Source organism: Saimiri boliviensis, chromosome 1 (assembly GCF_048565385.1).
Source record: "Saimiri boliviensis isolate mSaiBol1 chromosome 1, mSaiBol1.pri, whole genome shotgun sequence".
NCBI lineage: Eukaryota > Metazoa > Chordata > Mammalia > Primates > Cebidae > Saimiri > Saimiri boliviensis.
In genome coordinates this window covers 32,325,043-32,339,300 of record NC_133449.1, presented here as the reverse complement: position 1 = coordinate 32,339,300, position 14,258 = coordinate 32,325,043, and the positions used below count along the sequence as shown (strand labels likewise).

Below are 14,258 nucleotides of genomic sequence, written 5' to 3'. Positions count from 1 at the left end.
ATATATAGAATGTAAGAGTCCTTATCCATTAGTCTCTCCTTTATGAGATGCCCTCCCTCACATTCCAGCAGCCACAGTAACCCGAACATACTTATAAAGACAGCTTAACTGCTATGCAAGTTTTAATTACCCTGCATGTAACAAATTAGGATCTACTCACAGGATAGAATCATGAAAATAGGAAAATCATCCAATGTCACTAGGTGACACACTGCATGTAACACACTGAGATCTAGTCACACGATAGAAATATGAAAACAAGGCAGGGCATGGTGGCTCACACCTGAAATCCCATCACTTGGGGGCCAAGGCAGGCAGATCATTTTGAGGTCAGGAGTTTGAGATCAGCCTGGTCAACATGGTGAAACACCACCTCTACTAAAAATAGAAAACCTAGACAGGTGTGGTGGTGAATGCCTGTAATCCCAGCTACTTGGGAGGTTGAGGCACAAGAATCACTTGAATCTTTCTACCTTTGATCATTCCCCAGTTTCACCAGGTAGTTGGGTTTTTTGTTGTTTATTTTGCCCACAGTTGGTCATTTTTTTCTGCGGAAGGATAGTTTCCAATCAGAACCACTATAGAAGCAGCCAGGTGTGGTGGCTCACGCCTGTAATCCCAGCAATTTGGGAGGCTGAGGCAGGGAAATCACTTGAGCCCAGGAGTTCAAGACCACCCTGAGTAACATGGTAAAACTCCATCTCTACCAAAAATACAAAAAAATTAGCCAGGCATGCTGGTGTGCACCTGTAGTCCCAGCTGCACAGGAGGCTGAGGTAGAATAATCACTTGAGCCCAGGAGACAGAGGTTGCAGTAAACTGAGATTGTGCCATGGGCAACAGATTGAGACTATGTCTCAAAAAAAAAAAAGGAACCACTACAGAAGCAGAAGTCCTTCAAATGAATTTTAGAATCAGCATGTCAATTTCTGCAAAGAAAAAAAAATGCCTACTGGGATTCTCACTTCTATGGATTTAATTTGAAGCTCAATTTTACAAGAATTGTGAATTCAACATATTGAGCCTTCCAATCCATGGATATGGTAAATCCATTTATTTAGATAACTTTTAATTTCTCTCAATATTCTTTGTCATTTTCAGCATAGAGGTCTTGCACTTTAGTTGTAATTATTTGTAAATATTTGATTTATTTAAAACTATTGCAAATGATTTTAAAATTCTTTTCCCAATTATTCATTGCTAGTAAATATAAGTGTAATTGAGTTTTTTATGTTGACCTTATATTCTAAGAACTTGCTGTTAGTTCTAGTAGCTTTCATGTTCATTCTTAAGAGTTTTTCTATAATATAAGCATGTCACCTATGCATAAAGGTAGTTTATATTCTAATTTCCAATTGGTATATATTTTATTTCTTCATATCTTCTTTTTATCTATAGCACTACTGGGATTTCTAATTCAATGAGAAGAGAAGTGAAGAAAGCACACAATCCTCCCTTTTTTCCGAACTTAGGGAGGAAAGACTACTTTTCATCAATAATTTTAGTGTGATGCACTTCATCAGTGATTCTCTTCTATTACTAGTTTACTAAGAGTTTTATAATGAAAAGGTGTTGAATTTTGTCAAAGGCTTTTCTGTTTCTATTAAGATAATTATTTGGTTTTCCCTTTTGTTCTATTAAAAAGGTGAATTGTGTTGTTTCATATTAAACCAATTTTGTATGCCTGGGGTGAACACAATTTGGTCATGACATATTAGCCTTTTTATATATTACTGTTTCATATATTTTATCCAGTGTTACAGTTGTTGACAATGGGAATTCAAGTCCAGTAATAGTTTACTGGAAGGGAAATTCTAATAAGCATTAACCTCAAGACACAGCTAACTGTAGAGGACAAAAAAAAAGCCATCGGGCCCCAGATTATTTCTAATTTGGAAGAGAACTTAAGGAAAAGGCAGGCTGGGCACGGTGGCTCATACCTGTAACTCTAGCACTTTGGGAGGCCAAGAAGTGCAGATCACCTCAGGAGTTTGAGACCAGCCTGGCCAACATGGTAAAACCCTGACACTACTAAAAATACAAAAATTAGCTGGGAGTGGTGGTATCTGCCTGTAATCCCAGCTACTCAGGTGGCTGAGGCAGGAGAATCACTTGAACTGGGAGGCAGAGGTTGCCATGAGCCAAGATCATGCCACCACACTCCACCCTGGGGCACAGAGCAAGACTCCATCTCAAAAAAAAAAAAAAAGAAAAAGAAAAGAAAAAAGGAAAAGGCAGAGGAGCAGAGAAATTAATGTCCAATGAGAAGGTGAAGGTATTTACAGTTGTTGTTTCCTCTTATTTAATGTGGGGTTTTTTTTTTTTTTTTTTTTTTTTTTGGTTGCTGTCAAGACATTCTCTTTACGTTTTATTTTCACCTGGTTGACTATGACATGTGTAAGTATGGTTTTGTTTTCTTTTGCTTAAAGCTCACTGTGCTTGTTCCTCTATACTGTGAGAAAATTCTGAAGTAAGTGACTGTAGTAACAAACTATCAGAAGTATAACCACTAACAGTTATATTGCCTATCTTAATAAATTACAATTAAGAAATGAGTATTCACTAGAAAAAAAATAGGTAATTATTTTAATCTGTAAAACAGATTAGCAAACTATGCTATGTTCATAAATAAGTATTTATTAAGTAGCTTTAAAGTCAATAGCAGAAAAAGAAAATACATAAAATAAAATGTGTAACTTCCAAAGATCTTTTTTCTTCTTTCATTTACAGTGATCTTGAGGCTTCAGGCAGAGTCAGAAAGCAAGATGTCATTATCAATTCACAGTTAAACAAACCTTCCCCTACCCAGCCCCCAATTCCAAGTCTCACTCCGTCACCCAGGCTGGAGTGCACTGGCTCAATCTCGGCTCACTGCAACCTCCACCTCCCCAGTTCAAGCTATTCTCTCCTGCCTCAGCCTCCTGAGTAGGTGGAATTACAGGCGTGTGCCACCACGCTCGGCTAATTTTTGTGTTTTTAGTAGAGATGAGGTTTCACCATGTTGGTCACGCTGGTCTCAAACTCCTGACCTCGTGATCTGCTTAGACCTCCCAAAGTGCTGGGATTATAGCCGTGAGCCACCACGCCCAACTTAAACAAACCTTTTGCCAAGGAAAACTGAAACACCTGTATGAATTAACTAAATTGTTCCCATTTTCAACAATGAAAGGAAATTAAAAACTACTGAATGTCACTGACTTGGCTCATCTGAAGGGAAATAACGTAGATAACACAGCTAATTTTAAATTATCAACACAATACAACATAAATGGCTCTCTAAAACAATATGGGGTATTTTTACTATGACTCAGCTTTCCTGAAACATGCAGATATAGTATCTCAGACTGTACTACCTAACAGCAATCTTAAACAAGTAAAGCTATTCCTCCTAGGACAAGTTTCTGATTTTGCTGAATTAAAACATTTTCCCAGCATATTTCATATCTATTTCAACATACTGCACCAAAATAAAAACACTGGCAAAAATTTCTCCAAAAAAGGGATTTCACCATCATTCTAGTAAACTTTGGGACAGTTCACCAAAACTTTTGCTTATTCAATAAATATTTACCCAACACCAAATAACCACTGTCCCTATCTCTCCAAGTGCTTGCAAGCTTCTGGCAGGAGTATTAAGACTTCTATTGGCCAGACACAGTTGTTCATGCCTATAATCCAAGCACTTTGGGAGGCTGGGTGGATGGATCACCTGAGCTCAGGAGTTCAAGACCAGCCTGGCCAATATGGTGAAACCCCATCTCTACTAAAAATACAAAAATTAGCCAGGTGTGGTGGCCCATGCCTGTAGTCCCAGCTACTTGGGAGGCTGAGGCAGAATTGCTTGAACCCAGGTTGCAGTGAGTTGAGATCATGCCATTGCACTCCAGCAAAACTCCATTTCAAAAAAAAAGACTTCTACTATACTCGCTCTTATATCAACAGAGGAAGACATCTTGTAGCCTCAATAGTTCAAAACCCTATTCCCAGGCCACCAAGCAGCTGCCAGAGCAGGGAAAGCATTGCCCAGCAGGAAAAACTGTGTTGTTTCTTTCCTCTCTCTTCCCGCCTTATCTATTTAGCCTGCTTGAAAACAGAAATTCTCTACTACAAACGAGCATCACTCAATGCTATGAGTGTACCAGCCTCTACCTGCTCTGGAGTACTTTCATAGATGTTCTGCAATATGATCCTCAAATAAAGTCTTCTGTGTTGGGATAGAGGCATTTTACTCTTTACCCCATTTTACAGAAGCGAAAGATGAAAACAGATGGTTATTCCTAATATCATGTAGTACTACCTAAATTATGGAACTAAGTGAAGTGATGCAGCTCTTGAATAGAAAGCAATCCTATTCCAGGGTGAAGGACATATATTTCATTCATTTTCTCATTCTTCATACATTTATTGGCAACAACTGTAACTAAAGCACTGAAGCACTGTCATGGGCCTTGTAGAGAGCATAGAAAAGAACAGAGCCCAGTCTCCAAAACTCAGTTTATAGTCTTATAAGGAAAAAACATATATATGTAAATAATTATAATATAAGCAAAAATATGAACCTTGCAAAAAGAGAGGCACAGACAAAAGAGTTCAGAAGTGGGGTAGCAACTAACAGTGGTCCCTCTTGTTTCAAATACAAATGCTCCTCAATATATGATGGAGTTACATTCTGATAAATCCATCATGAGTTGGAAATGTCCTAAGTCAAAACGCATTTAATAACACCTGTCCTACCAAACATCATAGCTTAACCTAGCCTGCCTTAAATGTGTTCAGAACACTTATGTTAGCCTACAGTTGGACAACATCATCTAACATGGAGCCTATTTTATAAAAAACTGCTGAACATCTTATGTAATTTACTGACTACTGTACTGAAAGTGAAAAACAGAATGGTTGAATGGGTATTCAAAGTATGATTTTTACTTGAATATCATTTGCACACCAATGCAAATTCAAAAAATTGTCAAACTATTGTACGTCAGGGGCTGTTTGTACTCTTTTGGAGTTACATAGATTTAAATAAAGTTCCTTTCTTCACTGAAACCAGGGACCACTTTTATTCCATCTTATCTACTTGGTATCAGGCACAAAGAAGGGACAGGAGGAAGGACTGATAGATGAAAGGAAGAGATGACAAGGGCTGACAGGTTTTTCTGGTATATTTTGTATGTTTCATTAGGGATTAAAAAAAGGTCGGGGTGGGTGGGGGACAGTGCAAAGCCCAGAGTATGTGCGGGGCTCTTAAAATCCCTCCTCACATACAAGTTTCTTGCCCTACTTCTCATCAATTAAAGATTTGCTTGGTATTAACTCTTCTCTTTAGAAGAGATAGGCCTAGCACTGTGCATCACTGTAATCAAACAACTTTCCTCCAAAGAGAGATAAATCCTCCAGACAGTTCTGACTTGGAAGAGGTGGGAGGTCAGCAGAAAAATTACACAGCATAAAGCCCTGAGGAGAAAAGTATAAAACCTGAATTTATGACCTTCATTGCAAGCTAGGAGTGATGAGTTACCCATCATCAGAAGTTACTAGAGTTAATTACCTCACAGGTATCTCACAGTACAAAGGAATGAGACTAGGTTAAAGAAAGGCAAAGTTTTAAAGAAAGGACCTCCCCCCACGAACCACACATACAAGAAATGCTAAAAAATTAACTTTGAATGCAAAAAGAGTGTGTTAGTGTCTTTCAGGATAACTGTGTTAATATATATGCTGCAATAAAGTGTTTATGAGACCAATCCCAAGAAACTGTTTCTACTGGCCAGCAGGAACATTTCCTGTCATATGCCACATCCTGTTTACTTCCATCATCAGAGAAACCCCAAGCATCCAGGTCACCATTTATCACCTAGACACTTGTCCCCATCCAGTCCCTACCCTGACTCAAGTTCACAGACATTCCAGACCTTCCCTACCCTTTCCCCATCCTTTGTTTCATACAGATGTATGTTCAATGTCACCTTTCCACTGAGACCTTCGCTGACCACCTTGTCTAAAACAGCTTCGCCCATCCCATTCTTAGTTTCTTAACCTGCTTTATATTTCTCCTCAGCACTTCTGTGAAATAGCTGGTTCTCTCTTTGTCTATTCTGTATTTGATGTAAACTCCAGAAGAGACAAGGCTTTGTTTACTGCTGTATCTCCCAATGACTGGTACAATGCCCGTATATATTATTTAATAGATATATATTAGCTAAATGAATAAATGAAAAGTCCATGCTTTTATATGCCCTTTAAAATGTTTCACACTTTGTCAATTTCTTTTTTTTTTTTTTTTTTTTGAGACTCAGTTTCGCTCTTGTTACCCAGGCTGGAGTGCAATGGCGTGATCTCGGCTCACCACAAACTCCGCCTCCTGGGTTCAGGCAATTCTCCTGCCTCAGCCTCCTGAGTAGCTGGGATTACAGGCACGTGCCACCATGCCCAGCTAATTTTTTGTATTTTTAGTAGAGTCGATTTCTTTATAGCACATGCAATGAATAATGAGGAGCATTTCCACAGTTATCTAAAACACACTTAATATGACAATACACACCAAAGATTTCTGAGAACACTGAAGTGGGAAAATAAAACACACAACCAGAGGACTCAAACGACTAACATCTAACCAGTTCCAAGAGGGTCTGTAGGAAATAGTAATGTGAAAAATTCATGTTACAGTACAAAATAAGCTAGCTGTTTTGTTTTGTTTTGTTTGTTTTTGAGGCGGAGTCTCGCTCTCTGTCACGCAGGCTGAAGTGCAGTGGCGGCTCACTGCAACCTCCACCTTCTGTGTTGAGGCAATTCCTCTCAGCCTCCAGAGTAGCTGAGGTTACAGGCATATGCCACCACACCCAGCTAATTTTTGTATTTTTGGTAAAGACAGGGTTTCACTATGTTGGCCAGGCCGGTCCAAACTCCTGACCTCAAGTGATTTACCCACCTTGGCCTCCCGAAAGTGCTGGGATTACAGGCATGAGCCACCTCCCCCAGCCACAATCTAGATTTTCCTTCTACCCAGTAAAAGAATTTTCTTTTGCCTTGTCTGAAAAATAACAAAGGAAGAAAACATCAGAATTCTAACTGGATTCCCAACTGAGATAATAAAAATGCCTTTGAAAAAATGCTGTATCTTAAGCAACTTGTATTTATTAAAGAACATATGTATCTTCCTTTATCCATAAAGCCAAAATACTGACTGACCCCTTCGTCTATTACTTTTCTCTTTTTAAAAGCCCTTCTTGATCTAAAATCCTCAAATATCTATTACTTCATCTTTCCTTTTCACTGCCATTCTTCTCCAACTGTGGTCTCTCTATTAACTTTATTTCCTTACACCATATTCCTCCAGAATTCTCTGTAATGAGGTAACTGTCCGGATAGTCCACTGAAACTGTCCTAGAAGTAAGCAATGCACTCCTAATTGTCCACTCCAATTCTCTGTCCACATTTCTTTCCTGACTGCTCTATACTGTTGAATACTGATGAGCACACCATGCACTTGAAACCTCTCTAACCCAGGGTCTCCTGGTCCTGCTCCCAGCTCTCTTTTTCATGATGACCACATGTAAACAGAGCCCTCAGTTTTAGGCATAAGAGTTGCAGACTCTTAAATCAGCAGCAAGAGACACATGACCTAGAAACTAAACTGGTAAGATTTTTCTCCCCTTTATTTCCTTAGGTGGCAGTGTTTCAACATAAGCAATCTAAGGCAAGACCATACCAGAGGAAATAATTTACAAGGAAAAAAATGAAATGTAAGAGAATAAGACATAACTCACTGATGTAAATGCCAGAAGCTCCTCTTCAGTTAATTTATGCACTGGGTTATTCCTTTGAAAATTTGTGCTTTAAATTAAGAAAAAAAGGTAAGTTAATTATAAGATGTATGTTGTAGCTATTGAAATTTTTAAAAAGCAAAGTAAACTTCTATATTTTACATATTAGAAAGCAGATATTAAATCATGGTATTATATACAAATACAGAGTTTGTCAAAGATAAGTACAAAAATAAAATGCTGGGCCAGGTGCGGTGGCTCACACCTGTAATCCCAGCACTTTGGGAGGCTGAGGTGGGCAGATCACCTGAGGTCAGGAGTTCAACATCAGTCTGACCAACATGGAGAAACCCCGTGTCTACTAAAAATACAAGAAAATTAGTTGGGTGTGGTGGCGTATGCCTGTGATCTGAGCTACTTTGGAGGCTGAGGCAGGAGAATCACTTGAACCTGGGAGGCAGAGGTTGCAGTGAACCCAAATCATACCATTGAACTCTAGTCTGGGCAACAAGAGCTAAACTCTGTCAAAAAATAAAATAAAATAAAATGCTTACAAATAAAATGTGGTTGGTGTACTAAACGTCAACATAATTTATCTTTTTCTTTTTTTTTTTTTAGACAGAGCTCACTCTGTCACTCAGGCTGGAGTGCAGTGGCACTATCTTGGCTCATTGCAACCTTCACCTCCTAAGTTCAAGGAATCCTCCCAGCTCAGCCTCCTGAGTAACTGGGACTATAGGCATATGCTACCATTCCCAGCTAATTTTTGTATATTTTGTAGAGATGGAGTTTCACTATGTTGCCCAGGCTGGTCTTCAACTCCTGGGCTCAAGTGATTGCCTGCCTCAGCCTCCCAAAGTGTTGGGATTACAAGCATGTGCCACTGTGCAGCCAATAAAATTTATCCTCCTAGGCAAAAAAGAAATACAATATGTGTCACTTATAAAGAAAATGAAAAGATTATGACACCAAGTTTTTTTATTAAACTCATGCCAAAAAATGAAAATATTTGTATAACAGCTGTAAAGGAGTCGGAACAATAGACATTCTTAGATCTTGCTGATCCAGGATCAATTATATAATTAGTATTCATTTAGGAAACAATTTGGCACTATCTTTTTGAACACTGATATATTCTCAACTCAGTACTTCCATCCTAGATATAGAGCCCAGAGGAATTCTTAAACAGATATATTGTGAATGAGATACATAAATATCCACAGTAATATTCTGTATAATAGAAAAAATCTGGAAACAATCCCAATGTCCTAAAGGAAAATGACAAATTGTGGTGTATTCATCCAACAGAATGCTATACTGCAAAGTAAATTGCACCTACATGTAACATAAATCACAGGAATACAATAATGAGAGAAAACAAGCAAATCACAGAGGAGTATACATTTATTATAAGATATCACTTTTATAAAGTTCAAAAACAAGCAAATTGAAGCAAATGACTTATAAGGATACAAAACCTGAAATTTAAAAAAATTTTTAAGAGGCAAGAAAATGACAAACACAAGATTCAGGATAACAGTTATCTTTTGAGGAGAGGCAGGAGGATGATATGCAGAGGAAGCACACAGGCTGGGCTAATGCCATTTGTCATCTTCTAGTTCTTAAATTGGGTGGTGCTTTCACCAGGGTTCATTTTATTATACTACATAACTTACATTTATGTATTACATAAATTCTCTTGTATATTGCCTATGGAATATTAAATATTTTTAATATATGGAATATGGTAAATACTCCACATATAATTATAATATATGAAATACATATGGACATATAATGTATATGGAATATAATTCTAAATATTCCACATATTAACAAATTTTTTAATGTATATAAATATTCCATGTATTAATAAAAAGAAAACACTGTCTTATAAAATAGTAACATGTCCTTACAATTTTCAATAGAATTTAAGGATTTTATAATGACCATAAAATGTTTATGTAATAATTTTTAAATGAACTGATTTTTATTGTTGGAAAAGAAAAAAATCAATGAATGGAGGAGGAAAGAAGTATGAAACAATTTTATTTAAAACATATACAACACACACACACGAATGCATACAAGCAGTCAGGCAGAATGAGGTATAAGAGAAGTGGGGCAAGTTCCAGCATTTGGTCTTCAGGTAAAAATCCAACTCAAGCAGGAGGCCAGTGAACAGCAAGAGTCTAGAGAAGGAACCTGAAGTTAACCCCACTGTTGTGCCCATCTATGACCTATAAGAATTCACCTCCTCAGGCTAGACAGGTGGCTCACACCCGTAATCCTAGCACTTTGGGAGGCCAAAGCAGTTCGATCACCTGAAGTCAGGAATTTTAGCCCGGCTTGGCCAACATGGTGAAACCTTGTCTCTACAAAAAATACAAAAATTAGCTGAGAGTGGTGGCAGGCACCTGTAATCCAGCTACTGGGAGGCTGAGGCAAGAGAATCACTTGAACCTGGGAGTCGGAGGTTGCAGTGAGCCAAGATTGTGCCATTGCACTCCAGCCTGGGCAACAAGATAGAAAATTTGTCTCAAAAAAAAAGAATTCACTTCTCTAAGTCTCCTTTCCAAACCAACCCAGCCTAACACAATGTCCAAGTCACCTCTTCACAGGGGTTAGCAACCATGGGAATCAGACAGAGATCACGCAGCATTAAGAAAATCACTATTTAAAAACCACAAAGTAACTTAGTTCATGCAAATCATGAACTCATTAATATTCTAAGCCAAAGCTTTATAAAACTGCATCAGATGCACCAAGATACAGAAAATAACTAAGTGGTTTCTACCAAACAATGAAGATTTAAACTGTCTGTGAAATCAATTTTGTGCTTTTATCTGCCCTTTATATTGAAATTCCACTAAGATCATACTTTGGGAAAAACAAGTATTCAAAGATGATCATTTTCTGGGTTTCTAGTCATCTCTTAACTGTAAAGTTTACCTCAATATAGCTATAGTTCAGTTGACAGAATGCCTGGGAATACATTTATTTGACATAGCTTAATTTCCTGATGAGATGACAATTATGAATTTGCCAAAATAACATTTTTTTTAAGTAACATAAAGAAGAACTCAGAATCTGGGGTTAGTAAAACTTAGATTCAAATCCTAACTGCTACTCTGTAATTCTGAACAAGTCATTTGGCCATTTGAACTTTGTTTTCCTACCTGAAGAATTAAGAAAATAACAACCCCAAGTGTTGTTAGACTATTAATGAGGGTTAATGTGAAAGTACATGGTATAATGCCCAGCACATAGTATTGTTTATAAATGGTTGCTAATCATATTATTAATATGCTAAGTATTGTTATGGATTGAACAAGTAGTTTTTTTATGCAGTAAACATAAATTCTGTCACTGGAATCAGTAACGTTACAGAAAAAAATGCTTTGGATTTAGAAACAGAACTCTACGTGTGATCCATTTTAAACAAATAAAAAGGAACTGCATGCTAGTGCAGAGAAGAAAAAAAATGGAAAAAAAAGGAACTGTAGAACTGAATTCAACTTTTATATAAATGAAAACCTACTGGTACACATACAAGGGAAAATGCTATGATGTGAACACTAAAGGGTGAGTTCTATTGAATTAAAAGAACAAGATTTTTTTCAAATGCTCCTTTCTTAAATTGCCTATTACTAATTTAACTGGTATCAATATTATAGCTTTGTGAGGGATTCTATTCTGAAAATTAATAAATCTCTTGATGACAAACGGGATATTCATTTAATCTAAAAGTACCTTTCAATAAATTTCATTTCTTGTTTTGAGACAGTTTCTCTCTGTCACCCAGGCTGGAGTGCAGCCTATATACTCTGAAATGTAAATATCCTCAAAGCTCAAAATAGTCATTCTCACTTATCTTTATTTAATATTTTATTAAGAATCTATTCTGGCCTGGCACGGTGGTGCACGCCTGTAATCCCAGCACTTTGGGAGGCTAAGGCGGGCAGATCACAAGGTCAAGAGATCGAGACCATCCTGGCCAATGTGGTGAAACCCTATCTCTACTAAAAATATAAAAATTAGCTAGGCATTGTGGCGCGCACCTGTAGTCCCAGCTACTGGGGAGGCTGAGCAGGATAATTGCTTGAACCTGAGAGATGGAGGTTACAGTGAGTCAAGGTCGCACCACTGCACTCCAGCCTAGGCGACAGAGTAAGACTCTGTCTCAAAAAAAAAAAAAAAAAAAAAAAAAATCTATTCTTAGCTAACACTCATCAAATAAATTATGCTTATAAAGGAAACAGAAGAATATACACACCAACTCACAGGACATTCATAATCTCTAATCCTTTAATTGGATCTCCAAGTATTTCCTCTTCAATCTTCTTCATAAGCACTACAAAATTACTTGTTCATCCAGAACTCTTGAACCTCCTTGAAAGAAGATTCTCCACAGATAAGAGAATCAATATGCAAGGTGTTCAAAGTAGCCAAGTCAGTCATCAACTTACCAGATTCCAAGGATAATAGCGAGCTCTTCAGCACACAGATCAGGCATCTGAAACTGTTCACAATCTGCTAACTTTATCTCATTCAGAACGGTGTCATCATTGAGCTCAAGATTCTAGTGGAATACAAAAGAAAATTCTTAGACCAAGTATTAAATTTTATTCACTTAAAAGAATAGCATGTAATAAATTGCTAGAGAGGATAAAGTTAACTGACCTTGTTTACATATGGCCAATAGGCTGTTTCTTGTGAAACGCATATCTGGAAACAATTTACCTTGCAGAAATGGAAGATGTGCCATCTATACCTCAAGAATACACTAACAATGACAATAATAGGGAATAACAGCTATCGTTGATTGAGCCAAATAAAGAAAAACCCCTCTGCAGACAATGTGACAGTTTTCAAATTCATCCTCACAATAATCATAGACAATAGGCATTTCTATCCCCATTTATTGATGAAAAAACAAAGAATCAGATACTTAAAGCTAATCCAAGATCACATACAACATATGTGACAGCATCAGGATTTAAAACTGGATTTGGGAGACTGAGGCAAGTGGCTGGCTTGAGCCTAGAAGTTCGAGACCAGCCTGAAACACCATCTCTAACAAAAATACAAAATTTAGCTAGTCTCAAAATCTGGCCTCTAAGTAGATAAATAGGTAAAAATTTTAAAATAAAATAAATAGGCCAGGCACAGTGGCCCATGCCTGTAATCCCAGCACTTTGGGAGGCCAAGGTGAGTGGGTCATGAGGTCAGGAGTTCAAGATCAGTCTGACCAATATGCTGAAACCCCACCTCTACTAAAAATATAAAAATTAGCCCAGCCTGGTGGCGCATGTCTGTAATCCCACCTACTAGGGAGGCTGAGGCAGGAGAATCACTTGAAGCTGGGAGGCAGAGGTTGCAGTGACCCAAGATTGCGCCACTACACTCCAGCCTGGATGATAGAGCAAGACTCCATTTGAAAAATAAAAATAAATAAAATATAATAATTCTGAAGAATTTTCTAATAGTCACATGTAAAATGTTAACCATATTAACCCTGTAACATGTGCTACATGTTTAATCCCAGCACTTTGGGAGGCCAAGCCAAGAGGACTGCTTGAGCCCAGGAGTTTGGAACAAACCTGGGCAATATAGTGAAACCTCACCTCCATTTAAAAAAAAAAAAAAAAAAAGGAAAGAAAGAAAAACAAAACAAGCAAGCAAAAAAAGATTAAATTCTGTATTAAATTGTACGTCATTTTCATGTATTTCTCATAATAGTCATCCTATCCTATTTATCACCAGGAGATAATTTTTTACTTTTTTTAGAAATGGGAGTTTCGCTCTTGTTGCCCAGGCTGGAGTGCAACGGTGGGATCTCAGCTCACTGCAACCTCCACTTCCCAAGTTCAAGTGATTCTCCTCCCTCAGCCTCCCAGGTAGCTGGGATTATAGGCACATGCCATGATGCCTAGCTAATTCTGTATTTTTAGTAGAGACAGGGTTTCACCATGTTGGTCAGGCTAGTATCAAACTCCTGACCTCAAAGATCTATAAACCTTGGCCTCCCAAAGTGGTGAGATTACAGACATGATCATGCCAAGCCAATCATTGAGAGATAATTTTCTCTAGGAGAACTCCACATTAAAAAAACAACAAACACACTGGTCATGGTGGCTCATGCCTGTAATCCCAACACTTTGGGAGGTCAAGGTGGGCAGATCACTTGAGGTCAGGAGTTTGAGACCAGCCTGGTCAACGTGATAAAATTCCATATCTACTAAAAAAATACATAAATTAGCATGTAATCCCAGATACCTGGGAGGCTGAGGCTGAAGAATCACTTGAATCCGGGAGGCAGAGGTTGCAGTGAATGAGATTGTGCCACTGCACTCCAGCCTGGGTGACAGAGTGAGACTCTGTCTCAACAATAAATTAAAAATAATAATAAATAAAAATAAATAAAAATACAACAAACAGGCCAATCGTGGTGGCTCATTCCTGTAATTCCAGCATTTTGAGAGACCAAGGTGG

At 37.8% G+C, this 14,258-nt stretch overlaps 1 protein-coding gene across 1 annotated transcript in view; it reads right to left on the bottom strand.

Moving 5' to 3' along the window:
- The window catches only part of TTC27 (tetratricopeptide repeat domain 27), a 197,595-nt gene that overhangs the window by 145,822 nt on the left and 37,515 nt on the right, over window positions 1-14,258 (bottom strand). Inside the window, exons 8-9 of the mRNA XM_003926820.2 lie at window positions 12,233-12,345; window positions 7,767-7,833 (exon numbers count right to left, since the gene is read on the bottom strand). Coding sequence (XP_003926869.1) covers window positions 7,767-7,833; window positions 12,233-12,345 — 180 coding nt within the window. The remainder of the gene's footprint in view (window positions 1-7,766; window positions 7,834-12,232; window positions 12,346-14,258) is intronic.